A 27,528-nucleotide genomic window follows, 5' to 3' on the forward strand; every position below is an offset into this window, starting at 1 on the left:
TGAGCTGCCAGAGGAAGTGATGGAGGCTAGTACAACTACAATGTTTAAAAGGCATCTGGATGGGTATACGAATAGGAATGGTTTAAGGGATATGGGTCAAGTGCTGGCAAATTAGACTAGATTAATTTAGGATATCTGGTCAGCATGGTTGAGTTGGACTGAAGGTTTTGTTCCATGCTGTACATCTCTATGACTCAATGACTCCATCTCTGTGCTAAACAGCCTGTCCTCATCCATAGACTTCATTCTCATTGATGTAGGACGATGGCCAATATCGAGACTGGAGCAGGGGCCTTAGCTGTTCACCCCAGATCTAAATCAAATTTCAGTGTTGTATTTCAGGCGATGAGAGCTCAGAGACACAAGGTGACTAGTCGGTTACAGATGGCTGCAAAAGGGCTTAGATTAAACAGATGGGCAAAATGGTGATATATTAGAGTAAAGAAATTTCTCCTCATCTCAAACTTGAATGGCTTACCTTTTATTTTGAGCGTGTCCCTTGGTTTAAATTCACCAGCCAGGGAAAACCCTTTATCTACATCCAACCTGTAAGAATTTTATTAATTTTAAATGAGATCACCTCTCATTCTTCAAAACTCAAGGGAATCCAAGGGATTAACCTCGTGAATCTTTATTATACTCCCTCTAACAAAAGTAAACTTCTCTTTAGATAAAGAGGCCAAAACTATGCACAATGCTTCATGGGCGGTTACAGCACGATTATGTTTACTTGTGTGCTCAAATCCCCTTGTGATGAATCCATTTTACCTTCGTATTTGTTTTTAGTGATGTTTGGACAAAGGCACCCAGGTCCTCTGAACACATACACTTACCGATTTCTCAACATTTCAGAAGTATCCTGCCTTTGTGTTTCATTTCACGAATTTCTCCTCAAGCCACGTGCCATCCTGATTTAGAAGCATGTTGCTGATCCTTCACTGCTGTTTGATTCAGTGATAGTGAAGGAGCGACAATATGTTTCCCAGCTCAGGATGGGAGCGTGACCTGGAGAGGTACTTTCAGATGGTAGTGTGTTCCCATTGCATCTTCTGTCCTTGTCCTCCTAAAGTGCAGAGATTGCAGATTTGGAAGGTGCCATCAGAGAGTTTGATGAGTTGTTGCAGTGCATTTTGTGAAGGGAGTCAAGGTTGAAGGTGATGGATCTGGTGCCAATTATATGAGCTGCTTTGTCGTATAGTCACACAGCATAGAAACAGAACCTTCAGTCCGACAGTCCATGCCAATCATGTTCCCAAACTAAGCTAGTTCTACCTGCCTGCATTTGGCTCATATCCCTCCAATCCTTTCCTATTCATGAACTTATCCAAATGTCTTTTAAATGGTGTAACTGTACCCACGCTCACCACTTCCTCTGGAAGTTTATTCCATACACGAATGACTCTCTGTGTAAAACAAGAGTTGCCAAGATGTCTTTTTTAAAAAAAATCTGTCTCCTTTCATCTTAAAAATACTCTTGAAATCCTACACGCTAGGGAAAAGAAACCTGTACCTTCTCGGCACCCCTCATTATTTTATAAACCTCTATAAGGTCACCTCCTACACAACAACAAAATAACTCCCTGCCTGGATGGTGGCAAACTTCTTGGATGTTGCTGACAAGTGGGAAATATGCCAACGCTCCCGTTTTGTGGCAAGGTTTGGAAAGACAGGAAGAGAGTTACTCGCCATAGAATTCCGAACCTCTGACCTCCGATTGTAGCTGCAGTGTTTATATAACTGGTACAGGATTCCCTAGGTTATTGATCATGGGAGATCCAGCGGTCCTTTCTCACCCAGCGGGTTAAGTGAGACAACATAACCCAAACGCCTTGAGGCACTTGGAGCTGATTTAAGTGGCTGTTTATCATTAAAGACCAATGCATCTCAATGAAAGTCATCAGAGGACTGTAAGGTTGCTCTCTCACCAGAGGGAGGCAGTGAGGTTAACTTGTGGGTCATTATGCCTCAGATGAGGGGTGAGTCCTTCATGGTAACCTCAGCCGGGCGGGGGGAGGGGGAAGGTGGTGAGAGTCCAACCTGCACTATCAGCATCACTCTGTGTTCGAAACCAGCCATCCAACCAACTGAGCTAACCAACGCCTGAATTAGTAACTCATGCCAGGGGTCTGGGGGGGGATGGTAGTTTCACGACAAGTCCAGCCTCTGGCTTACAAACCAGTCCTCCCACAGCCTTGCGCGGGGAGTGCACAGACTCCCCGGAGATCGTTTCCCGTTCGCCTAACTAGCGCACAGCCTCGTTGACAGGTTCCACTGGTCTGATCATTTCCGGGAGGAGGTTTGTCACCGTTTTCCTGGAGAACCACTCCAGCTCCGCCGTCCTCACCTTGAACATCATCACCTATGACAAGACGGCCAATGTGAACGTGTCCATCTATAGCCCCCCTCTGCACCGGTCGCAGACCATCCCGGCCAGCAGCAGCGCCGTCATTAACCTGGAGCCCACCTACATGCTGAAGGGCAACGACGTGTCGCGGAAGGCCATCCTCATCACCTCGGATGTCGACATCTCCGTGGTGGTGCTGAACACCCGCTACAACACGCAGGACGCCTTCCTGAGCCTGCCCGTCGCCAACCTGGGCACCACCTACTACGTGGTCACCTACAACGGGGTCAAGTCCAACCAGCGGCAGTTTGCTGTCGCCAACCCTGGCTCCGAGCGGGTGCTTGTCACCATCACCGTGGTGGGTCTAGTGGAGTACAACGCCACAGAGTACGCCAATGACCAGACCTTCTCCTTCATCCTGGAGGCGAACCAGGCCGTTCAGTTCCAGAGCGAGGTCGACATGACCGGCACCAAGGTCGCCTCCGCCAAGCCGGTGGCCGTCTTCAGCGGCAACCGGTGCATCATGCTCTCGTCCGCTGACTGCGACCACATCGCCGAGCAGCTGCTCCCGGTGACAAAGTGGTCCTACTCCTTCGCCGTCTTCCCCCTGCTGGACAAGGACAGCCTGGACATCATCACCATCATGGCCGCCGAGAACGACACCACCGTCAACGTCTACAGCATCGAGGGCAACGTCAACGTCTTCCTGAGGGAGGGCAGCCACATCAACCTCACCGTGACCAGCGGCATGATCGTCAACTCGGCCAAAGCGGTCATGGTGTCCTACCTGTCGACCGGAGGCAGCACGTCCCTGGTCCAGAGCTTCGACCCCTTCCTGGTCAACGTCATCCCGCCGGCCTACTTTAGCGCCCACTATGTCTTCGTCACCATTGCCAACTTTTACAACTACGTCCTGATCGTCTCGTCGACGCCGACGTCCAGCCAGATCATCCTCGACGGCAAGCCCCTGGCCAGCTTCCAGACGGAGAACACCACCTTCTGGGACTTCACCGCCACCCGGGTCTACCTGGGCAGAACCGCCAGCCGCTATGTCATATTTCACGCCGACTCCCTCTTTGGGATCTACGTCTACGGGGTCGCTCGGGGCGAGTCCTACGCGTATTCGATGGGTGGCAAGAAGAACATCAGCAGTAAGTGCCTTTCTCTTGTCCCACTTTAGAGCATTTGTGCAAGGTCTGATAGTGTCGGAAAAGAGATGCTTTGAGAAGTCAGTAGTTATTATCATTGGGCTTGCAATTCACGGATACTAGGCTAAGGGGCTTGAATATGAAATTTGAATTCAATAAAAGGGGTGGGTTGGTTTAAATGCAAAACAAACCTATTTAATCCACCGGTGTCCTGTAGGGAAGAACAGAAATCTGCTATCTTCACCTGGCCTGGCCTATATGTGACTCCAGACGTGGTCCTCCAATGTGGGGTTGGCTTTTAACTAACTGCCCTCCAAGCCCTCAGCAATGGGCTGTGCCGGGGCACCCACATCCTGTGAGTGAATTCAGAAAAGGAATGAGTCTCCGATGAAACTCCACCCAATATGCAGTGTAAACTAAATTTTCACTATTTCAGGAGTCTACCATTTGGTAATAACCTTGGCCTTTTAGCAGTGAATTTAGAGAGGCGGAATGGCCTCCCTATGCCAAAGTAGTGTTGTTTGAAAGAGGACTTGAAAATTGGCAGAAAATGGGATTGGCAGACACTTTAGTGGTGCAAATACCCATTAACTTCTACATTGAATTGGGACAAGTGCTCCTTCAAATATCCCCCCTCCACTGCTGAGAGAGTCCGGGCCACTGACTGAGTGCAGCGAGGTGAGATTAGACTGAACAGCTCATCATTGAGCAGCTTAGGCCGATACGGTGTTTAGAAGGTTGAGCGCCGACCCCATTGAGGTGTGCAAGACGCTAAATGGGTTTGACAGTGTAGCGTAGAGAGGAGGACCACCACCTCCCCCCCCCCCACCTCACCCGTGGGCCAACTTAGAACGAGAGGTTACCATTTCAGGCTAAAGGGTGGTAGACTTAAAACAGAGATGAGGAAGAGCTAGTTTTCATAAAGGGTCACGTGTCGGTGGAACTCACTACCCCAGAATGTGCAGTGGGTGCCGGGACATTGAGTAACTTTAAGGAGTAGGTGGATTTTTTAAAATCAGTAACGGGTTGGCGGACTGTGGGGAGCGGGCTGGAAAGTGCAGTTGAGGCCGAGATGAAGTAAGCCCCGGTCATAGGAGGTGGTGGAGGAGGGGCCGAATGGCCTCCTGGTTCTAACATTCGGACGCACCATGCAGTTCCTGAAACATTCAGCGACCCCCCCCACTCCCAACCCCACCTCAACCCCAACCCCAACTCCACTCCCCCCAACTCCAACCACCCCCACTCCCGACCCAACCCCCACTCCCGACCCCAACCCCACCTCAACCCCCCCACTCCCAACCCCAACCCCCATCCCAAACCCCACCTCACTCCCAACCCCACCTCAACCCCCCACTCCCAACCCCAACCCCCACCCCAAACCCCACCTCACTCCCACTCCCAACCCCCCACCCCTACCTCACTCCCACTCCCAACCCCAACCACTCCCCCACTCCCAACCCCCCCACCCCCACCCACCACCCCCTCCACTGCCAACCGCAACCACCACCACCCCCCACTCCCAACCCCAATCCCCACCCCAAACCCCAACCACCCCCCCACCCCCACCCCACCCCCACTCCCAACCACTCCCACTCCCCCACTACCAACCCCCCACCCCCACCTCACTCCCAACCCCTCCCCCACTCCCAACCCCCCACCCCCACCTCACTCCCACTCCACCTCCCTCCCACTCCACCCCCCCCTCCACCCCCACCCCCTCCACCCCCCTCCCACTCCACCCCCCCCCACCCACTCCACCCCCACTCCACCCCCCACCACTCCCAACCCCTCCCCCACTCCACCCCCCACCCCCCACCACTCCCAACCCCTCCCCCACTCCACCCCCCACCCCCAACCACTCCCAACCCCTCCCCCACTCCACCCCCCACCCCCAACCACTCCCAACCCCTCCCCCACTCCACCCCCCACCCCCAACCACTCCCAACCCCTCCCCCACTCCACCCCCCACCCCCAACCACTCCCAACCCCTCCCCCACTCCACCCCCCACCCCCAACCACTCCCAACCCCTCCCCCACTCCACCCCCAACCACTCCCAACCCCTCCCCACCCCTCCCCCACTCCACCCCCAACCACTCCCAACCCCTCCCCACCCCTCCCCCACTCCACCCCCAACCACTCCCAACCCCTCCCCCACTCCCAACCCCCACCTCACTCCCAACCCCTCCCCCACTCCCACCTCACTCCCACTCCACCCCCCACCCCCACCCCCAACCCCAACCCCTCCCACCTCACTCCCACTCCACCCCCACCCCCCTCCACCCCCACCCCCCACACTCCCACTCCACCCCCACCCCCCTCCCACTCCACCCCCCACCTCCACCCCCAACCCCTCCCCCACTCCCAACCCCCCACCCCCACCTCACTCCCAACCACTCCCCCACTCCCAACCCCCCACCCCCACTCCACCCCCCTCCCCCCCATCCACCACCACCACCCCCCCCCCCCCCCCATCCACCACCACCACCCCCCCCCCCCCCCCCCATCCACCACCACCACCCCCCCCCCCCCCCCCATCGGCAGGGCCCATCTCTCTGTGCTTTCTTTCCCCATCAGTCGTGGACGTGAAGAGGTCGGCGAACTTCGTGTGTCTGTCGCAGGCGGCTGAGTACACCTTCCCGTCGAGCATGCTGGTCAGCGCCGGGGTCACCGTGTCTGACGTGCACCTCATTGACCCCACGTGCCGCGCCCACCAGCAGGACGAGAACTGGATCATCATCACCGCGCCCTTCGACTCCTGCGGCACCACCGTCACTGTAAGTGCTGCGCCTGCGCGGCTGCCCGAGGCGCGCACACACACGCGCGCGCGTGCGCCCTTTGTGGGCTCGGGGTGGACCCGACCCGGACTTGACCCCGACCGCGCGGCGGGCGGACTCGCTCTTGGGAGGGAAAGGGCGGGGCTTTGACTTCAGACGGTCTCCCAGGAGTCTCCCACGTGACTCCTGCTCAGAGTTGGCGTCGAGTCTGGAGGGGACAGCGTTTGGGATGGAGGAGATGGTTCGGGTGCAAGGTGCAAGGTGAAGCAGAGCAGTGGTGCTTCTGAACTCCCCATGTCTTTTATCCACCAGCACCCTATACCCACTGTCCCTTTCCCCACCCCACCCCCTCAAAAACCATGAGCATAAATGCTGTCCCCTGCACACTCTAGTTCTGAAAATGAGTCGTCCAGACTGGAAGCATGAGCTTGCTCGCTCTTCCATGGGTGCTGTCTGACCTGCTGTGGTCTCCAGGGTTGGTTGTTTGCAGTGCAGATTTCAGCATCTGCAGCCATTTGCCCCCACATTGGGGCTGTGTACCAAGACCAAAGGGGAGATGCACACGTTTGTGATCACCCGTTCCAAATAGACAGGCACCGTTCAGTGAGATAGATTATGGCTGATCCGATAATCCTCAACTCCATTCTCCTCCCTCTTCCCCTCCGTAACCCTTGTTTCCCTCACTGATTAAAAATCTCAGCCTTGGATGTACTTAACGGCCCAATCCGGATGGCCCTCAGTGGTAAAGAATTCCACAGATTCAGTCTGCTCTGAGAGAAGAAATTCCTCCTCATCTGTCTCCTAAATGGGCCACCACTTACTTTGAGATGACTCCCTCTGTGCCTAGACTCTCCCACAAGGGGAGACAACCTCTCTGCATCTACCTTGTCAAGCTCCTGAGAATCTTCTATTTTTCAATATGTGTTGTTCATCTAAACACTCAACTTCCCTTCATAAGATAATCGAATTGCAAAGAATTTTCAGCACCCTTGATTTTCATTCTCCAGTCTAGCCTTTCCATTCTCTTTACTTGCAATGACATATTGTTTACTCCCTTTCATTCTCACATCCTTAGCTAGTCTCCTGATAAACATATCCTGTGCGGTCGCTGTTACAGACATGCGGAAATTAACTGAAAGCACACAATTCTCCTCCTTTGTGTCTGTGATCAGCGCAGCCTTACCTCCAAAAGCTCGTGTAATTGTCAGAATCCCTGTTACTGCGCAGTCAACCTAAAAGCAGCAGCCTTTCACAGATTTAAACGAGGATTGTTGATTTTCACACACACACACTCACTCTGGAAAGGTCCACAGCTGTGTCAAAATGCATGGCACGCACACATGAAAGGTACCATTAAAGACAATATTGCACTTCTACAAGTCTTAAACCAAGTAGTCATGATTTGGAGATGCCGGTGTTGGACTAGGGTGTAAAAAGTTGAAAATCACTCAACACCAGGTTATAGTCCAACAGGTTTAATTGGAAGTACTAGCTTTTGGAGAGCTGCTCCTTCATCAGGTGGTTGTGGAGACCACCACAACCACCTGATGAAGAAGCAGCGTTCTGAAAGCTAGTGCTTCCAACTAAACCTGTTGGACTATAACCTGGTCTTGTGTGATTTTTAACCATAAACCAAGTAGTTTGCAGTTAAATGTCTGTGAAGCAGGTGTTTCCTTTTCCCACCCTGGAGGTGAAGGTCAGTTGAATTGGGGTGGTTGATTTCATTACCTGACAGACGAGGAGTCAAGTGTTTGCGCATTGGTGGTCCCTGTCTTTTTGGAGTACACCTCAATTGTAGCAGCTGTGAATTCCCAAAGGGAGTGTTATTTCAACACATCGAGGGAGATCCCTTTCCATCATCATGGAACCTTCCGGAAAGCTTGTCTTTTCTATTTGCTTTGCTTTCTTTGTTGCATCACAAGAGGACTCCCAGGGGGCCACAATTTATTTGTTTTCTTTCTCCCCATATGACTGTTGTTAAACTTAAAAGGGTGCAGAAAAAAAAATTCACAAGGACGTTGCCCGGGATTGGAAGGTTTAAGATATACGAAGAGGCTGGGGCTGTTTTACCTGGAGTGTCGGAGGCTGAGGGGTGACCTTACAGAAGTTTATAAAACCATGAGGGGCATGGATAGGGTAAATAGCCAAAGTTTTCGCTCCCCAGTGCAGCGAAGACCAAAACTAGAGGGCATGGGTTTAGGGTGAGGGGGGAAAGATTTAACAGGGACCTGAGGGGCAACTTTTTCACACAGAGGGTGGTGTGTGTATGGAATGAGCTGCCAGAGGAAGTGGTGGAGGCTGGAACAGTTACAACATTTAAAAGGCACTTGGATGGGTATATGAATAGGAAGGGTTGAGAGGGTACAGATCAAATGAGGTCAGTTTCATTTCGGATATCTGGTCGGTATGGATGAGTTGCATTGAAGGGTCTGTTTCCGTGCTGGACAGCTCTGACTCTACAACTACGACTGAATCCAAGAGGCCCCAGCAGTAATGCTTATATTTTCCCCAAATCACCCGTGGCTTTCTGTCACATTTTGTTCAATTCATGGTCACACAGTAAAGAGACACCATTGTGTATATACTTTAGTATTCACTTTCTCCAATCACCAGGAAAACACCCATGTGGCCTACTGAACATTAATATGCACTTCCTGTCAAGGGCAATGCTGTCATTAAAATGTGAAGGTGGGGCAATCAGGGAGAGGAAGGGAGGGGATTAAATCAAAATAGGGTTGTAGAGTGGTGAAGTGAAGTGCTTCCCCCTCCACTGAGACCAGGGATCGAACGTAACCACAGAAGGGGCGCAGGCAGACAACAGATATGACCCCCCCCTCCATAGCCTGGCTGCCGGAACCTGTCTTATTGCCCAGGAGCAAATCCACGAGGCGTTCCTCCAACCTGCCCACACCCCTCCACGCTGGGCACCCAAGGATCAGGAGCATGGGGCTGAAGTGCAACCCACAGGTAACTAAAAAAGGGGTCACAAATGCCCGCGTGGTCACAGAGTCTACAACTCAGCCGCAGTTTAGAAGTGACTGCTATGTGCAACACCCCAGTTCCCCAAGGGAAAGCAGGAGGACTCCTGTGGAGTGCCTGACGCCCCCCCCCCCCACCCCAATCCCCAAAACTGAGTGATCCCTGGCTGTAAACGAGCATGCCAAGGTGTGTCCGGGTGCTGGGTGGAGGGGGATGGTGTACAGCAGCAGTCCATAAGAGCCCAGAATTTTGCTTCCCTAAGACAAGGAGAGAGAGAGAGAGAGAGAGAGAGAGAGGATGTGTTTCCAGAGGGGGACCAGCATGTGGGACGCAGACTCCGATGGGTGGCAGATCCAGGCATGAGGGTACGTCCTCACGAATGGGGTCTCACCGCACACCTAAGCATCCATCTATCGGTGCCCTGAAATCCTCACGAATGGGCTCTCACCGCACACCTAAGCATCCATCTATCAGTGCCCACCCTTTCAGGGCACCCTGCGTGCCAATTCGTGCTCAAGCCCCCACCACCCAGCACATTCCAGACCCTGCTTACCCTCATCCCCCCACCCCGCAGCCATGCCCTTCCTGTGGTCATCTCTGCCTTCCCCTCCTTCCGTGGTTACATTTGAGCCCAGTCTCACTGGAGAGGGAGCACAAGGTGCCCATCGATGCTCTTGATGCCTTTAGGGAGAGTTGGGCACGGTGAGGGATGGAGGGCTTCATTTCCCCCTCCTACTCTATTCTGAGTTAGTCCCCTCCCTCTCTCTACCTAACTTGCCCATCACAACATTTTAATGACAGCATTGCCCTCGACAGGATGTGCTTACTAATGTTCAGTAGGCCACATGAGTGTTTTTCTGGTGATGGAGAAAGTGAATACTAAAGTATATACACAATGGTGTCTCCTTACTGTGTCACCGTATATTGAACAAAACATTACACAAGGTGAGGATTCCTGGGTTACCACTCCCTGAAGCGAGTGGGCCATGTTCCAGACAGTGATCAGGTCCTGGTAAAAGACAGGCAGCGTCCTGAGGGCGACCTCCAAACCGTCATGATCGATGAACAGGAGCTGCGTGTTGTAGTTGAGGTTACGCACCTGGCGGAAAAGTTACCTCGCCAGGGCGCACCACCTAGAATGAGGCTCAACATAAGGCTATCGCTGCAAGGTCTGAAGGCAGAACATCGTGACCTGGGTGCGGATGCTCACCAGCGACTGACCATCCTCCTCAATAGGGAGACTCAGGACCTGCGCAGCGACCCAGTGCATCTTTTTGTCCCAGAAGAAGTCGACCGACGTTCTCTGGATGTCAGCAACAAAACCAAGAGGGGGGAATCCAAAGGGACCAGTCGGTACCACAGCATGGCAGCCACCAGCTGGTTTACGGGCAGCACTCGGAGCAGACCTACCAGTGACCTGCGTGAGCCGAGACTTTGGCCTCCAGCTCCTGCCAGTTCACCGGCCAGGATTCCTCAGCCAGGCTGAGGTAGAACCCCAGGTAGAGGAGACGGGTGGTACTCCAGCTGAACCCCCGACAGAAAGTCCACTCACCACATGCCGACCAGGAGCCTGGAACATTTGACCCAATCGATCCGGCGGAAGATGCCGCCCAGCTCATGGCCTGGCACTTGCACATCCTCCCCAGGTCAGCCGGGTCGGGTGAGCATCAGAAGCACATTGTTGGTGTATACCAAAAGGACCACCACCAGTACTCGGCCTGGGCGGAACCAGTCCCAACACCCTTCTTTGCAAGAGGCACAGAAAAGGCTCCACACACAGGGAAAAATAGCAGCTGCAAACCCCATAGGGAAGTGCTATTTTCACATATCGAAGCAGATCTCTGACAATCATTATGGAACATTCCAGAAAGCTCGTTAGGTTGTTGAAATGACAAAAATCAAATGACCCCTCTTGTAGGTTCAGGAGAGATTTACCAGGATGTTGCCAGGAATGCAGGGACCTTTTCACTAGAGTGCAAGAGGCTGAGGGATGACCTTATAGAGGTTTATAAAATCATGAGGGGTTTAGATAAGGTGAAAGGCAGGTGTCTTTTCCCCAGGGCAGAGGAGTTGAAGACAAGGGGACATATTTTTAAAGGTGAAAGGAGAGCAACTTAAAAATAAATAAAAAATAAATTAAAAGAAAAGAGGGGCAATTTCTTTACACAGAGTGGTTGGTGTGTGGAATGACCCTCCAGAGGAAGTGGTGGATGTAGGTACAGTTACAATGTTTAAAATACATTTAGATACGTACATGAATAGGAAAGGTTTGGAGGGATATGGGCCAGGAGCAGACAGGTGGAACTGGTTTAGTTTGGGATTGCGTTGGGCATGGAGTGGTTAGACCGAAGGGTCTGTTTCTGTGCTGGGTGACTCCACCATAAGTTTGTCAGATTCTATTTTAAAAGGCAAACGTGTTTATTTCAAGAAAAAAGCTAATGTGCTCATGCCTCAGATTTGAACCTAAGTCCATATGGCATTAATCTTTCATCCCTGGCCCAATGATGTCATCATCATAGCCCACAGTCGCAAGTGGTACGTGGCTGCAATTTGAGATTGACCGATTAGGTTCAGGCATTGCGTTTTTTGGCATCTTTTGACTGACAGGGCCTTAGAGATATTTTCTAAGCAGCCTGCTCAGAGATGTTAATGATACACCTCTAGAGCAGGTGGGACTTATACCCAGACTTCTTGGTCCAGTGGTAGAGTCATTACCACTGCACCACAAAAGCCCTGCCTTCCAGTTTACACAATGGCTCCACACATCACCTAGCAGCATTTACTGCACAGTCGGGCGCACAGCAGGTTTTTCCCTTTTCACACAGGGACAGTTGAAGCTAATTGGAATGCCCTAACCCCTGCCTCAGTGGCTTGAATATTCATTCATGGGCCCTGTCATGACTGGTGACCACATTGAGTGGGCTGTCACGGTGCAGTGGTAGTGTTGCCTGGTCACCACTCTCAGCAACAGTTATTGGCTTGGTACAAAGAGGAAGGAGAGTCAAATCTGTATCAACTGACTAACAACTTTATTAGTTCAGTTAAAAGAGATATAATTCACACTGTTTGGTTAAGAAAGGGTTTAAAAAAAAAAGCATGCAATTCATACAGGACTAAAATCTATGCGTCCACCTACTAAAACAAACAGTCAAAGACTTCAAAAACCAGTACTTGAGAAGAGTAGCTCATGGTGGTCAGGCCATTCTCCATGTACTTGGTGCAATCTCCATACTTCCAAGTGCAGGGTCCTCCATAATTTGCGAGGTTTTGCTGCTGGCACACCCCAAATCCTTCATTGCAATCCTTTCTCCTTACCTTCCCGAACTGCGGTGTCTTGACTTCTCAATGGTTCTGGTTATCAGGCGAGACTGTGCCTTTTCACCCCAAAGACACCGTGAGGAATGTCTCAGTGGCCGTCCACCAAATCAGGATTTATACCTTATGTCATTCCCTCAGAGCTGAGCCGATTCGAACTTGGTTCCAGCCAGCACAAGACATGGGCTGGGACTCCGCTAACTTGAGTCCACCAGCTGCTGTTTATATGTGTGAGCAGCCCCTCTGAGTCAGGTCGAACCTGGCTTCAAGTCCCACTTCTCCAGGTGTGTAATAACATCTCTGAATGGGTTGGTTAGGAACATGCTGACTACCACATTGAGCAAATCCAACTTAAATGAGAAACCAAACAAGGGCTTTGTGTCCTTATTTGTGTGGAATTATTTTTTCACCCCATGTTATTGATAGAACTGTACCTCAGCAGTTCAGGAAGGCAACTGTTATGGACCAGACCAAACCCCCTCAAAATATATGAAGATAGCCTTGATCCTAGCTTCTTATTTTAAAGGCCAGTGCCAGGTGTTTTGCATTCTGGATGCAATTTGATGGGTCAAATTACTGGATCGGAAGCAAAACTCACCTTCTCCATCCACTGCAGTTAGAATACAACAAAATGAAGAAGGAATTGGAATAACTCAACTCTATTGGAAATGTTAACATAATAACGGATTATTCAACAACAGGTTGTTCTGCTATAACACACATTTTGTTAACATGAATTCACTGTAACACGATTGACAAATTGGGGACGATGTTTCTAAAAGTGCAAACTTTTAAAATGTGTGTTGGCTGTAATGTGATTACATCAGCAACACTTTAAGCACTGTTTCTATGGCATGAGTTTTCTATAATGCAGAGTTGCACAAGAACACAACCATCACATTATAGAAGGACTACCTGTGGTAAACAGAAAATGTTCCAGTGTAATAACATCCCATCAACACACCATCAGCTAAGGCAAATTCAGAAAGAAAAACAGGTTGTCTCACATTCAAGCAGCAGGAAGAGAAAGCTCTTCCCAGCTTTTCACTGTAAAAGCTGAGAGAGAAAAAAAACAGCTTCAAGACCCCATGGAAAAACTAAAAACTAAGAAATCCTGGTTGTGTGGGAACTTGACTCCACCCATTCAGGCTGCTTCTATTGTTTCAATTTAAAAAAAAACTCAGGCCTCACAAACCGTTTACTCTAGTGTCTCTGAGTAGACAGCTTACCACCTTAAAATAAGCACCCAGGACAAAACACACCTGTTGAAGGCATAGTATCATCACCCAGCCTGCCACCACATTCTCCAAGGGCAAGAGGGGAAAAGGCATTAAATACTGGCCCAGCCCAGCATGCCATGAGACGCTTACCGTAGAGATTCAAGTAAAAGTCAATCTGATGTAAAAGTTGACCCCCTATTTTTGGCCAAAACAAAATCTAGTATTTTCCATATAGCTCGTGTAAAAGTCGACCCCAGCCCTTCTCATAATTCACCCTGACATTAGGCTTCGGATTTCTTAAGTATAATTAGTATTCACTTTTTGTACGGCCGTCCCACTCCACTCCGGGATTCGAGTCTCGCCGTCAACTGCACTAGCGGTGTCATTGCCGCTCCAAGGAAGGTGGGGGCAGAAATAACCACTCATTCATTTTATTTAAATTATTATTCTCTTGAGCCGGTAATTACCGTAACTCATCGTGCCTTTTTCGTTATTCGTTTAGAGGCCAACCGGGCTCCTAATGATAACAGTATGAATTTTGACGGGCATGAATTTCAGCCCCTCGACAGTAATAGTCGACCCCATAAATTTAACCTTAAAACGTGGTCTACAAGATCCGACGCTTACACCCTACCTTAAAAGAAAAATTGTCTTGCTTCAATACTCGTTGAACATTGAGTGAACATCCTGTTTTTTTGTCATTTGTTGCAGAACGAAACTGGAAAGATAGTGTACGTGAACACGGTGTACGGCAGTATCCCTCGCACTCCCATTCACCGGCTGGAGATCGAGCTGAAATGCGAGATGTCGCTGAACGAGAGCATTACCATGGGCTTCATGCTGCAGACCAACCACCTGGTCCGCTTCGGCCACTATAACGTATCCTTTCGCTTCTTCCGCTCCATCAATTTCAACGACCCCATCGTGCAGTTCCCTTACCAGGCTGAGCTGAACGACACGCTGTTTGTGCAGATGGAGGCGGAGACGGCCGACGCCGGGGTGCAGATCTTCACCGACACCTGCGTGTCGGCACCGATGCTCAACTCCAACCACGCGCCCTACGTCATCCTCCAGAACGGGTGAGTGCCCGCCGGAACCGGGAAATCGGGGCGTGGACTGCGAATCAAAAATGCACACCCCGCGGATGCTGACCGTCCAACTCAGTCCCCTGTTCTGCTTTGCCCCACCACCCCCACCGTCCTCTTTGCCCCACCACCACCCTCCCCATCCTCTTTTCCCCACCAACCCTCCATCTGCTTTGTCCCACCACCCCCACCGTCCTCTTTGTCCCACCACCCCCCTTGCCCCACCCGCCCATCCACTTTGCCCCACCACCCTCCAACTGCTTTGCCCCACCAACCCCCCCATCCACTTTGCCCCACCACCCCCCATCCTCTTTGCCCCACCAACCCCCCCATCCTCTTTGCCCCACCAACCCCCCCATCCTCTTTGCCCCACCACCCCCCATCTGCTTTGCCCCCACCCACCCATCCTCTTTGCCCCACCACCCCCCTTGCCCCACCACCCCCGCCATCCACTTTGCCCCACCATCCCCCCATCCTCTTTGCCCCACCAACCCCCCCGTCCGCTTTGTCCCACCACCCCCCCACCTCTTTGTCCCACCACACCCCCCCCCCCATCCTCTTTGTCCCTAAATCTCTCATTCCTTCTCAAAAAGCATTCCATGTTTTGGTCGCACTGCGCTTTCTATGGCAGGGAATTTCCCAGGCATGCTGACCTCGCTCTCTGGAAACCGAAGGGGAGGTGTAGCAAGGCCTGTTTGCATTCCGATATAAATCTGATACAAAGAACCGCTGATGCTGGAGATCTGAAACAGAAGTTGCTGGTGAAACTCAGCAGGTCTGGCAGCATCAGTGGTGGAGAAAGCAGAGTTAATGCTTTGAGTCCAGCGACTCTCTGTCAGAACTGTTAGCAGCTAGAGGAGGATGGGATTTGCACTGAAGACAGGGGGCGGGCGGGGGGGTGGGGTGGGGGGGGGGGGGTTGTGAGCGCACATTTGGGTACAGAGTCCAGAGGGAGAGGGAAAAAGATAGTTGTAGATTTTCTATAAGGGATAGTCGATGGTAAGCCAGGGAGGAAGAAAAGCTGATCGTGGGGTCTATGAGTGGGTGAAATGGGTTGGCTCTGCTGAGCGCAGCCTGTGTCAATACAGGTCCTGGAGTAGGGAGTGGAGAAAGGACATCGATGGAGGTGTTCAGGTTCTAAGATTATTGAACACCATATTGAGTCCTGAAGGCTGCAGGGTCCCGAACAGGAAAATGCGATGCTGCTCTTCCAGCTTGCACTGAGCTTCACTGGAGGACTGCAGCAGATTCGAGGCAGAGATGTTGGCCAGGAAACAGGGTGGGCGTGTTGGCCAGGGGACTAGGGTGGGCGTGTTGGCCAGGGGACTAGGGTGGCGTTTTGAAATGATAGGCAAGTGGAGGCTTGGGATCACTTTTACAGAATGTGGGTGTTCTCCAAAGTGGTCCACCCCATCTGCATTTCCTCTTCCCAACCTAGTTAAAAATCACACACCACCAGGTTATAGTCCAACAGGTTTATTTGGAAGTACAAGCTTTTGCAGTACTGCTACCTGGCGAAGGAACAGTGCTCAGAAAACTAGTGCTTTCAAATAAACCTGTTGGACTATAACCTGATGTTGTGTGATTTTTAACTTTGTCCACTCCAGTCCAACACTGACACTTCCACACTGTGACTCCCAATGAAGAGTAGATCACATGGTGAGCAGTGAATACAGTGGGCTGGATGGATCGAAGTGCAAGTAACACCCTCCTTAGTTTGCTCCCGTACCCCAAGCTCTAGATTGACATGGGCTGCTTTCAGTGGATCTCAAGCCATTTGACCCACTCATAGTCCCCATTATCTTCTTCCTCAGTTGATCACCAACCATCCCTATGTCTGTCTTTTCTCTCTCTGTTTCTCTCTCTGTCTCTGCCTCTCCCCTCCCATTCCAACTGTCCATTCACCACCCCCCCCCCCCCCAACTCAGTAAAAGAACAAAGAAAATTGGAATGTCTTCTGGGGTAGACGTCACCTGTACAAGAAGGGCGGATTGCATCTGAATTGGAAGGGGACTACTATAATGGCAGGGAAATTTGCTGAAGCTGCTCGAGAGGATTTAAACTAGTAAGGTGGGTAGGTGGGACCTAGGGAGATGGTGAGGAAAGAGATCAATCTGAGACTGGTAAAGATTGGGAAAAGGAGCAAGTCAAACAGTCAGGGAAGGCAGGGACAAAGCAGAGAACAAGGTAGGACTGATAAATTAAACTGCATTTATTTCAATGCAAGGGCCTAACAGGGAAGGCAGATGAACTCAGGGCATGGTTAGGAACAAGGGACTGGGATAGCATAGCAATTACAGAAACATGGCTCAGGGATGGGAAGGACTGACAGCTTAATGTTCCAGGATACAAATGTTACAGGAATGACAGAAAAGGAGGCAAGAGAGGAGGGGGAGTGGTGTTTTTGGTAAGGGATAGCATTACAGCTGTACTGAGGGAGGATATTCCTGGAAATACATTCAGGGAAGTTATTCAGGTGGAACTGAGAAATAAGAAAGGGACGATCACCTTATTAAGATTGTATTATAGACCCCCTCATAGTCAGAGGGAAATTGAGTAACAAATTTGTAAGGAGATCTCAGTTATCTGTAAGAATAATAGAGTGGTTATGGTAGGGGACTTCAACTTACCAAACGTACATTGGGACTGCCATAGTGTTAAAGGTTTAGATGGAGAGGAATTTGTTAAGCATGTACAATAAATGTTTTTGCTTCAGTATGTGGATGTACCTCCTCGAGAAGGTGCAAAACTTGACCTACTCTTGGGAAATAAAGCAGGGCAGGTGACTGAGGTGTCAGTGGGGGAGCACTTTGGGGCCAGCGACCATAATTCTATTAGTTTTAAAATAGTGATGGAAAAGAATAGACCAGATCTAAAAGTTGAAGTTTTACATTGGAGAAAGGCCAATTTTGATGGTATTAGGCAAGAACTTTCAAAATCTGATTGGGGGGGCAGATGTTCGCAGGTAAAGGGACAGCTGGAAAATGGGAAGCCTTCAGAAATGAGATAACGGGAATCCAGAGAAAGTATATTCCTGTCAGGGTGAAAGGAAAGGCTGGTAGGTATAGGGAATGCTGGATGACTAAAGAAATAGAGGGTTTGGTTAAGAAAAAGAAGGAAGCATGTGTCAGGTATAGACAGGATAGATTGAGTGAATCCTTAGAAGGGTATAAAGGAAGCAGGAGTATACTTAAGAGGGAAATCAGGAGGGCAAAAAGGGGACATGAGATAGCTTTGGCAAATAGGGTTAATGAGAATTCAAAAGGTTTTTACAAATACATTAAGGCCAAAAGGGAGAGAATAGGGCCCCTCAAAAATCAGCAAGGCGGCCTTTGTGTAGAGCCACAGGAGATGGGGGAGATAATAAACAAATATTTTGCATCAGTGTTTACTGTGGAGAAGGACATGAAAGATATAGAATGTAGGGAAATGGACGGTGATGTCTTGAAAAATGTCCATATTAAAGAGGAGAAAGTGCTGGATGTTTTGAAATGCATAAAAGTGGATAAATCCCCAGGTCCTGATCCGTTATACCCTAGAACTCTGTGGGAAGCTAGAGAAGTGATTGCTGGGCCTCTTGCTGAGATATTGGATCATCGATAGTCACAGGTGAGGTGCCGGAAGACTGGAGGTTGGCTAACGTGGTGCCACTGTTTAGGAAAGGTGGTAAGGACAAACCAGGGAACTATAGATTGGTGAGCCTGATGTCGATGGTGGGCAAGTTGTTGGAGGGAATCCTGAGGGACAGGATGTGCATGTATGTGGAAAGTCAAGGACTGATTAGGGATAGCCAACATGGCTTTGTGCTTGGCAAATCATGTCTCTCAAACCTGGTTGAGTTTTTGAAGAAGTAACAAAGAGGATTGATGAGGGCTGAGCGTTAGACGTAATCTGTATTGGCTTCGGTCAGGCATTTGACAAGGTTCCCATGGGAGACTGATTAGCAAGGTTAGATCTCACGGAATACAGGGAGAACTAGCCATTTGGATACAGAACTGGCTCAAAGGTAGAAGACAGAGGGTGGTGGTGGAGGGTTGTTTTTCAGCCTGGAGACCTGTGACCAGTAGAGTGCCACAAGGATCAGTGTTGGGTCCTCTACTTTTTGTCTTTTGTATAAATGATTTGGATGTGAGCATAAGCAGTATCGTTAGTAAGTTGGTAGATGACACCAAAATTGGAGGTGTAGTGGACAGCAAAGAAGGTTCCATCGGATTACAACGGGATCTTGATCAATGGGCTGAGAAGTGGCAAATGGAGTTTAATTCAGATAAATGCGAGGTGCTGCATTTTGGGAAAGCAAATCTTAGCAGGACTTATACACTTAATTGTAAGGTCCTATGGAGTGTTGCTGAACAAAGATATCTTGGAGTGCAGGTTCATAGCTCCTTGAAAGTAGAATCACATGTAGATAGGATAGTGAAGAAGACGTTTGGTATGCTTTCCTTTATTGGTCAGAGTATTGAGTACAGGAGTTGGGAGGTCATGTTGCGGCTGTACAGGACATTGGTTAGGCCACTGTTGGAATATTGCGTGGAATGCTGGTCTCTTTCCGAATGGAAGGTGTTGTAAAACTTGAAAGGGTTAAGATAAGATTTACAAGGATGTTGCCAGGGTTGGAGGATTTCAGCTCTAGGGAGAGGTTGAATATGCTGGGACTGTTTTACCTGGAGTGTCAGAGGCTAAGAGGCGATGTTATAGAGGTTAACAAAATTATGAGGGGGCATGGATAGAGTAAATAGACAAAGTCTATTGGGTGGGGTGGGGGAGTCCAGAACTAGAGGGCATAGGTTTAGGGTGAGAGGGGAAAGACATAAAAGGGACCTAAGGGGTAACCTTTTCACACAGAGGGTGGTACGTGTATAGAATGACCTGCCAGAGGAAGTGATGGGGACTGGTACAATTGCAACATTTAAAAGGCATCTGGATGGGTATATGAATGGGAAGGGTTTGGACAGGTTGGGCTGGGTGCTGGCAGGTGGGACTAGATTGGGCTGGGATATCTGGTTGGCACAGGGTCTGTTTCTGTGCTGTACATCTCTATGACTCTACTCAACCTCTCTTCATAGCAAGAAAATACTGTTGCTGGCTACTGTCAGTTCTGAAGACGGGCTCAAAGTGGTCAGTCTGCTTTGCCTCCACAGATCGGTTGAAATTCTGTTTCTATTCACAACCCACCCATTCTCCCTCCCCCTCAACGGGAGGGTGGGGGTTGACCAGCCTGGGTTGAAGAAACCTCTAACCCACCGTGAGAGACCCCTCCGAATGTTAACGCTCAGTTTCTCCTTGTGTTGCAGCTGCGTCAACGACGAGACGTTCAGGAGCTACAAGACCAACGACCTCAGGAAGCAGCGTTTCAGTTTCCACGTGTTCAAGTTCGAGGACTTCCCGCAGGTCTACATCTTCTGCGACCTCATCCTGTGTCACTCCAACTCCTCCCCCAACCGCTGTGAGCGGGGTTGTGTGCCGACCCGGAGGAAGCGGGAATTGCGATCCATGGAGAGTAAAGTCAAGGCCGCTCATCTCTCCCAGGGGCCCATAGTGTTTCCGGCCAGCTCACTCGGTGTGTTGCTTTTCCCACCTCCTCCTTTAATACTCCCACCCTCTCCTACCCCCCCCACCGCGGGTCGCGATCCGTACAAGCCGTGGCCATAGCATCTCCGCGTACTTTTTCCCTGACTGTGGGCCTAGAAATTGGGGTACTTTCGCGATTGGGCGCACAAGGTGCGAATCCTGGCCCGGGACACGGCGGGGTTGAAACACAGGGTCTCCCTCAGCAGAGCTGGCAAGCCCCCCCGAGCCACTGGCACAGCCGAATGGAAGATCCGGCCCATGGCACACTAGGTAAGTGAGCTGGGAGCGCCAATCGGCTTGGGGGTGGGGTGGTTGGGGAGGATGGGGGGGGCGGGCAAATCGTACAATACCCTACAGTGTGGAAGCAGGCTATTCAGCCCATCAAGTCCACACGCACCCGCCCTCCGAAGAACATCCCACCCCAGACCAACTGCCCCTCCTGTCACCCTGTGTTTCTCATGGCTCATCCATCTCGCCTACACATCGCTGCACACTATGGGCAGTTTCGCCTGGTCAATCCACCCTGACCTGCGCATCTTAAGAAACCCACGCCGAGGTGGGGAGAGTGTGCACAGACTGTCACCCGACGATGGAACCTAGAGCTGTGAGGAAGCAGTTGAAAGGGTGACATTGGAAAAGCATAGCAGGTCAGCCAGCATCCGAAGAGCAGGAGAATCGATGTTTTAGGCCCTTCATCCCAGATGCTGCCTGACCTGCTGTGCTTTTCCAGCGCCGCACTCTCGACTCTGATCTCCAGCGTCTGCAGGCCTCACTTTCTCCTCCGCTGTGAGGCACAGCACTAACCACCGAGCCCTAGGAGTCGTGGAATGGAGTGTGGAACATTGGAAAAGGAAGTGTGGGATGTTAGGGAGTTGAGTTGAGAAACTCAACTGAGTGGGAAAGTCATTAAGCTTCCGGGAGGATAGCTATTCAATTTTCTTTTCATTCATTCTTACACATCTCTGGCTAGGCCAGCCTTTATTGTCTGACCCTCATTGCTCAGAGAATGGTTCAGAATCCACCATATTGCCGGAGTCACATGGAGGCCAGATCAGGTAAGGATGGCAATTGCATTCCCTAAATGGCCTTAGTGAACCAAATGGGTTTTCTCTCCCCCATGACAATGGATTCATGGTCACCATTAGGTTCTCAATTTCAGAATGTTATTGAATTCAAATTCCACCATAGTGGTGGTTTGAACCCAGGTCAGAACATTATATGGGTCTCTGGATTAACAATCCAATGATAATACCACTAGGCCATTGCCTTCCCTTGGAATTGGGGATGGTGGTAAGTAACATTAGCACCACTCAAGTGCCAAGCAATGGCAATATGCAAGAGAGAATCTAACCACATCACCTTGGTATTAAATGCCATTACAGCCACTGAATCCTCCACTGTCAACATCCTGGGGATTAGTAATGACCAGATTCTGAATGGGGCAAGTCACATAAATGATGTTGTACACCCAAAGGCTGGGAGTTGTGCATGGAGTAACTCACCTCCTGATTTCACAAAGCCTGTGCTGCCCATTTGCAAGGCAGGTGTCAGGGGTATGAAGGAGTACTCCCCATTTTCCTTGTTGCGTGCAACTCAAAGAGCCCCAAGGGCATCCAAGCTAATGCGGTCCACGAGATCAGACCCCCATTCATCACTTAAATGTTCAGTTTGTTTACCACTGGTGCACAGGGCAGCAGCGTGAGCCATCTACAGGATGCACACAGGCTCCTTTGACAGCACCCTCCAAACCTGAGGTGCCTACCACCTAAAGGACCAGGGCTACAGATCCATGGGAACATCTGCAAGTTCTCCAAGTCACATATAATCTTGACCTGAAACCATGTTGTGGCTCAATCACTATAACTGGGTCAAATATCCTATAGCACCCTAACTCTCAGCATTGTAATTTTCCTGCATCCTAAGGAATGCAATTGTTTGAAAAGGCAGTTCACTACCCCACTTCTAAGGAGAAAAGTAGGGAAGGTATTGTGGTTTCACTAGGGGTGTCCAGATACTGTGAAATAACACATTTTAGAAAAGGTGGTGGATCATAAAGTGTGATCGATTGTTTTGGGAAATTGGGAACTTGTACTGGAAAGAGTGATTAATTATCCTGTGAACAGGAGGCTCTTAGAGTGGGAGGTTATATTGGCCGGGCAAAAGTGAGGACTGCAGATGCTGGAAACCAGAGTTTAGATCAGAGTGGTGCTAGAAAAGCACAGCAGGTCGGGCAGCATCCGAGGAGCAGGAAAATCGACATTTTGGGCAAAAGCCCTCCATCAGGAATAGAGGCAGGGTGCCTGCAGAGTGGAGAGATAAATGAGAGGGGGGGGGGGGGTGTGGGAGTGAGGAGAAAGTAGCCTAGAGTACAATAGGTGAATGGGGGTGGGGATGGAGGTGATAGGTCAGAGAGGAGGGTGGAGCAGATAGGTGGGAAGGGAGATTGGCAGGTAGGATAGGTCATGAGGACAGTTCTGAGCTGGAAGGTTGGAACTAGGGTAAGGTGAGGGGAGGGGAAATGAGGAAACTGGTGAAGTCCACCAGTTATATTGACCAGGGTGGACAATTGCTTTGGGAGTGGGTGGATTATTGGATCAGGAAAGGTGGGCATTGATTCAAGAGTATATGTGATGCTGGACCAGGAAGGGTGGATAATTGGGAAGGAACAAAGAACAAAGAAAATTTGCAGCCCAGGAACAGGCCCTTCGGCCCTCCAAGCCTAAGCCGACCCAAATATACTGTCTAAACCTGTTGGTCAATTCCTAAGCATCTGTATCCCTCTGCTCCCCACCTACATTTATCCAGACCCATCTTAAATGAATCTACCATGCCTGCCTCTACCACCTCTGCTGGCAACACGTTCCAAACGCCCACCACCCTCTGTGTGAAGTACTTGCCGCGTGTATCCCCCTTAAACTTTTCACCTCTCACCTTGAAAGAGTGACCTCTCGTTATTGACTCCTTCACCCTGGGAAAAAGCTGTCTCTATCCACCCTGTCTATACCCTTCAGGATTTTGTAAACCTCAATCGTGTCCCTCCTCAATCTCCTTTTTTCTAATGAAAATAAACCTAACCTACTCAACCTCTCTTCATAGCTAGCACCTTCCATACCAGGCAACATCCTCGTAAACCTTCTCTGTACCCTCTCCAAAGTGTCCACATCCTTTTGGTAATGTGGCGCCCAGAACTGTACACAGTATTCTAAATGCGGCCGAACCAATGTCTTGTATAATTTTAACATGACTTGCCAGCTCTTATACTCAATACCCCGTCCGATGAAGGCAAGCATACTATATGTCTTCTTGACCACTCTATCCACCTGTGCAGCAACCTTCAGGGTACAATGGACCTGCACTCCCAGATCTCTCTGCCCATCAACTTTTCCCAAGGCTCTTCCATTCATTGTATAATTCGCTAGAGAATTAGTCTTGCCTAAATGCATCACCCCACATTTTTCTGGATTGAAAACCATCTGCCACTTTTCTGCCCAACTCGCCAGTCTATCTATATCCTCCTGTATTCTCTGACAGTCCCTTATACTTTCTGAAACTCCACCAACAGTGCCCTCTTCCAGATCATTTAAGTATATTACAAACAACAGTGGCCCCAACACTGACCCCTATGAAACACCACTGGTCACCTTTCTCCATTTCGAGAAACTCCCTTCAACTACTAGTCTCTGTCTCCTGCTGCTCAACCAGTCCTTTATCCACCTAGCTAGAACACCCTGCACACCATGTGACTTCACTTTCTCCATCAGTCTACCTTGCTCATGTTTAACCTGAATCCACGAGACTCCATGGGATCCGGAGTCAAGGTTGAGGAGTCCCTGGACAACTCCATCCTGACTGTATCTCACTGTGCCATCACCTCTGCTGGGTCTGTCCTGCCGATGGGATAGGACATATCCAGGGATGGTGATGGGGGTGTCTGGGACATTGGCTGTAAGGTATGATTCCATGAGTATGACTGTGTCAGGATGTTGCTTGACTAGTCGGTGAGACAACCCTCCCAATTTTGTCACTAGCTCCCAGATGTTAGTGAGGAGGACTTTGCGGGGTAGATAGGGCTGTTTCTGCTGTTGTCTTTTCCGATGCCTATGTTGATACCTGATGATCCATCTAGTTTCATGTCTCGAGACTTGGTAGCGATTGGTACAACTGGATGGCTTGCGAGGCCATTTCAGAGGGGAATTAAGACAAAGCACATTGCTGTGTGTCTAGAGTCACATGTAGGCCAGACCAGGTGAGGATGGCAGGTTTCCTTCCCTGAAGGACATTAGTGAATTTGATGGATTTTTCCAACAATTGACCATGATTTCCGGATCACCAGTAGATTCTTAATTCTAGATTTTCTTCTGATTTTAACTTCCACCATTTGGATTTGAGCCTGAGTCCCCAGAACGTTACTTGGGTCTCTGGATTACCACTAGACCATTACCTTCCCAATGGACCAATAATGAACTAATTTAAGCCAACATTGCTACAGTTCTACAGTTCAAACCAACAAGTCTTAAAAAACACAACTGTCTGTACTTTATGAACTAGCACAGCAGCCTCCAGGAATTATATCTGCACAGCGGATGCAATCATCTCTCTCTGGTGAGACCAACGACTTCATATTCCCCTCCGAGTCATGCACCATCCTCAATTGGAGCTGTGTTGCCTTTCCTTCGCCTGCTGGAGGGTCAAAATCCTGAAAGTCCATCCGGGAATGGTGCTGTGGGTGTACCAGAAGCTCACCGCCACTTTCACTCTGGCAGGTTGGCCAGGCACATCAAATACTGGCAAAAAGAAAACTTTATCATGCATCAGGGAATTTAAATGTTCAGAGGGCAATCCATGTTACATCCCACCCTTAGACAGCACCTTCCAAGCATCGAATCCTAGAATTCCTACAGGGAATCCTAGAAATATCGAAACTACCGTTTGTCATTTTTATAAATGAACTGGATCAGGGTGTCGAAGGATGGGTTAGTAAATTTGTGGATGACACTTAGGTTGGTGGAGTTGTAGCTAGTGCTGAAGGGTGCTGCAGATTAGAGGGACATAGATAAAGTGCAAAGCTGGCCAGAGCGGTGGTGAACGGAGTTTAATGCAGAGAAGTGTGAGGTGATTCGCTTTGGAATGAGCAACAGGAATAAAGATTACTGGGCTTCTGGTCAGATTCTTGGTAGTGTATTTGAGCAGAGAGATCTCTGTGTCCATGCACATAGATCCCTGAAAGTTGCCTCCCAGTTTGTTAGGGTTGTTAAGAAGGTGTGTTAGCTTTTATTGGGAGAGGGATTGTGTTTCAGAACCATGAGGTCATGCTGCAGCTGTACAAAACTCTGGTAGGGCCGCACTTGGAGTATTGCGTACAGTTTTGGTCACCGCGTTATAGGAAGGATGTGGAAGTGTTGGAAAGGATGCAGAGGAGATTTACTAGCATGTTGCCTGGTATGGAGAGAAGATCTGATGAGGAAAGACTGAGAGACTTGAGGCTGTTTTCATTAGAAAGAAGAAAGTTGAGAGGTGATGAATTGGGACATATAAGCTAATCCGAGGGTTAGCCCGAGTGGACAGTGAGAGCCTTTTTTTCCTCGGATGGTGATGGCTAGCATGAGGGACGTAGCTTTAAATTGAGGGGTGATAGATATAGGTCAGATGTCAGAGGTAGTTTCTTTACTCAGAGAGTAGGTGGTGCGTGGAACGCCCTGCCTGCAACAGTAGTAGACTTGCATTTAAATGGCAATTGGATAAACATATGGATCAAAGTGGAATAGTGTAGGTGATATGGGCTTCAGATTGGTTTCACAGGGTCAGTGCGACATTGATGGTGGAAGGGCCTGTACTGCACTGCAGTGTTCTATGTTCCATATCATTGTTCCCTCCGTGTTGCTGGGTTAAAATCCTCGAGTTCCCTCCCAAACCTGCACTTTCTTAGGAGGAACTAGGGATGTGCAACAGATGTTAGCCCAGCTAGACACACTCACGGCCCACAACTGTATCAAAGAAGTATGCAACGCTGGTTACCATGGAGACCAATATTGGGTTTTGCACCTGATCCTCAAGGTGGGCAGGTTGGGCTGCAATTGTTCCCTCACCTCTTGAAGTACAATTGGAATATTCCCCATGCAATGGCTGGTGCTATTGAGCAGCCTGGTGGTTATCCTCAGATTGAACCTGATCATTATTGCCAAGTTTGAAACTTTTAAAACAAAGTTATCCAATGAGCGGGGGCTAGTCTTCCATCCGTTTGAGAGCAGGTGAAGATGCACCAAAGCAAACTGCGATGGCAAGTTAATTCCTGTGTTTTTTTTCCTCTTCCCACCTCCCCTTCCGCTCCCTCAATCTTTGTGCAGGAGGCCTTGCCAATTTCGAAAGGAAAGGTGCCAATTATTCCATGTATATGTTTGGCTTGCTTTCGACTGTTTGTCTGAGTCTGATCACCGCTTTGATCCTGCAAAGAAAATACTACTTGCGGCAAAACTGAATGGTTGCTGTATCCAGCAACTGGGGTTTTAAAACAAAAATTGAAACGCGCGCGGATGTGAATGAAGCACAAATCCTCCTTTCACCCTTTCTCTTTCTGCCTACATCCAGAAGTGCTCTTGTACAAAACTGAATGTGTTTTCTCTCCCCATCCCCAGATCGCCCCAAGGTACTTTTTCACGTGTTGCGCACACATACCTTCTCTAAGGCTGTCCACTTGGAATTCCCTGTGTCCTGACTGCAGGGCTAAGCCCCTAGATGTACAAACCTATCAATGGCTGGGGGGGGGGGGGGGGGGGAGTGGGTGAGAAATCTGTCAAGGCTTCAGATTGTAACCTTTTGGCTCTTCAATTAATGATGATTTTATTTTTCCCAGGTAAAACAAATTTAAAATAACCAGGAGAGTAAAAAAAAATGAACTCGAATCAGTTTATTTTGAAGCATTGCTTTTATATGATGGCAATTTTTTAAAAGAGTTAATGATTAAATGGGCTGATTGCTACTGCTGTGAAAGTAAACAAAATCGCTGTCATGATTGCTCTGATTTGAAGTTAATTCTCTGTGTACCTACTGAGCTCGATTAAAGTATTTATTGCACCAGACCTGATCACTGTTTT

The 27,528-nt window shown here is 49.6% G+C and overlaps 1 protein-coding gene across 1 annotated transcript in view; it reads left to right on the forward strand.

Annotated features, from left to right (window-relative positions):
* Positions 1–27,203, forward strand: part of LOC140455415 (IgGFc-binding protein-like) — a 32,208-nt gene extending 5,005 nt beyond the window's left edge. The window contains exons 3-7 of the mRNA XM_072550261.1: positions 2,266–3,495; positions 6,068–6,267; positions 14,493–14,860; positions 20,161–20,426; positions 26,782–27,203. Coding sequence (XP_072406362.1) covers positions 2,266–3,495; positions 6,068–6,267; positions 14,493–14,860; positions 20,161–20,426; positions 26,782–26,912 — 2,195 coding nt within the window. The 3' untranslated portion in view covers positions 26,913–27,203. The remainder of the gene's footprint in view (positions 1–2,265; positions 3,496–6,067; positions 6,268–14,492; positions 14,861–20,160; positions 20,427–26,781) is intronic.
* The last annotated feature ends 325 nt before the right edge of the window (positions 27,204–27,528 follow it).

This window comes from Chiloscyllium punctatum, chromosome 30 (genome assembly GCF_047496795.1).
Source record: "Chiloscyllium punctatum isolate Juve2018m chromosome 30, sChiPun1.3, whole genome shotgun sequence".
NCBI classification, from domain to species: Eukaryota; Metazoa; Chordata; class Chondrichthyes; order Orectolobiformes; family Hemiscylliidae; genus Chiloscyllium; species Chiloscyllium punctatum.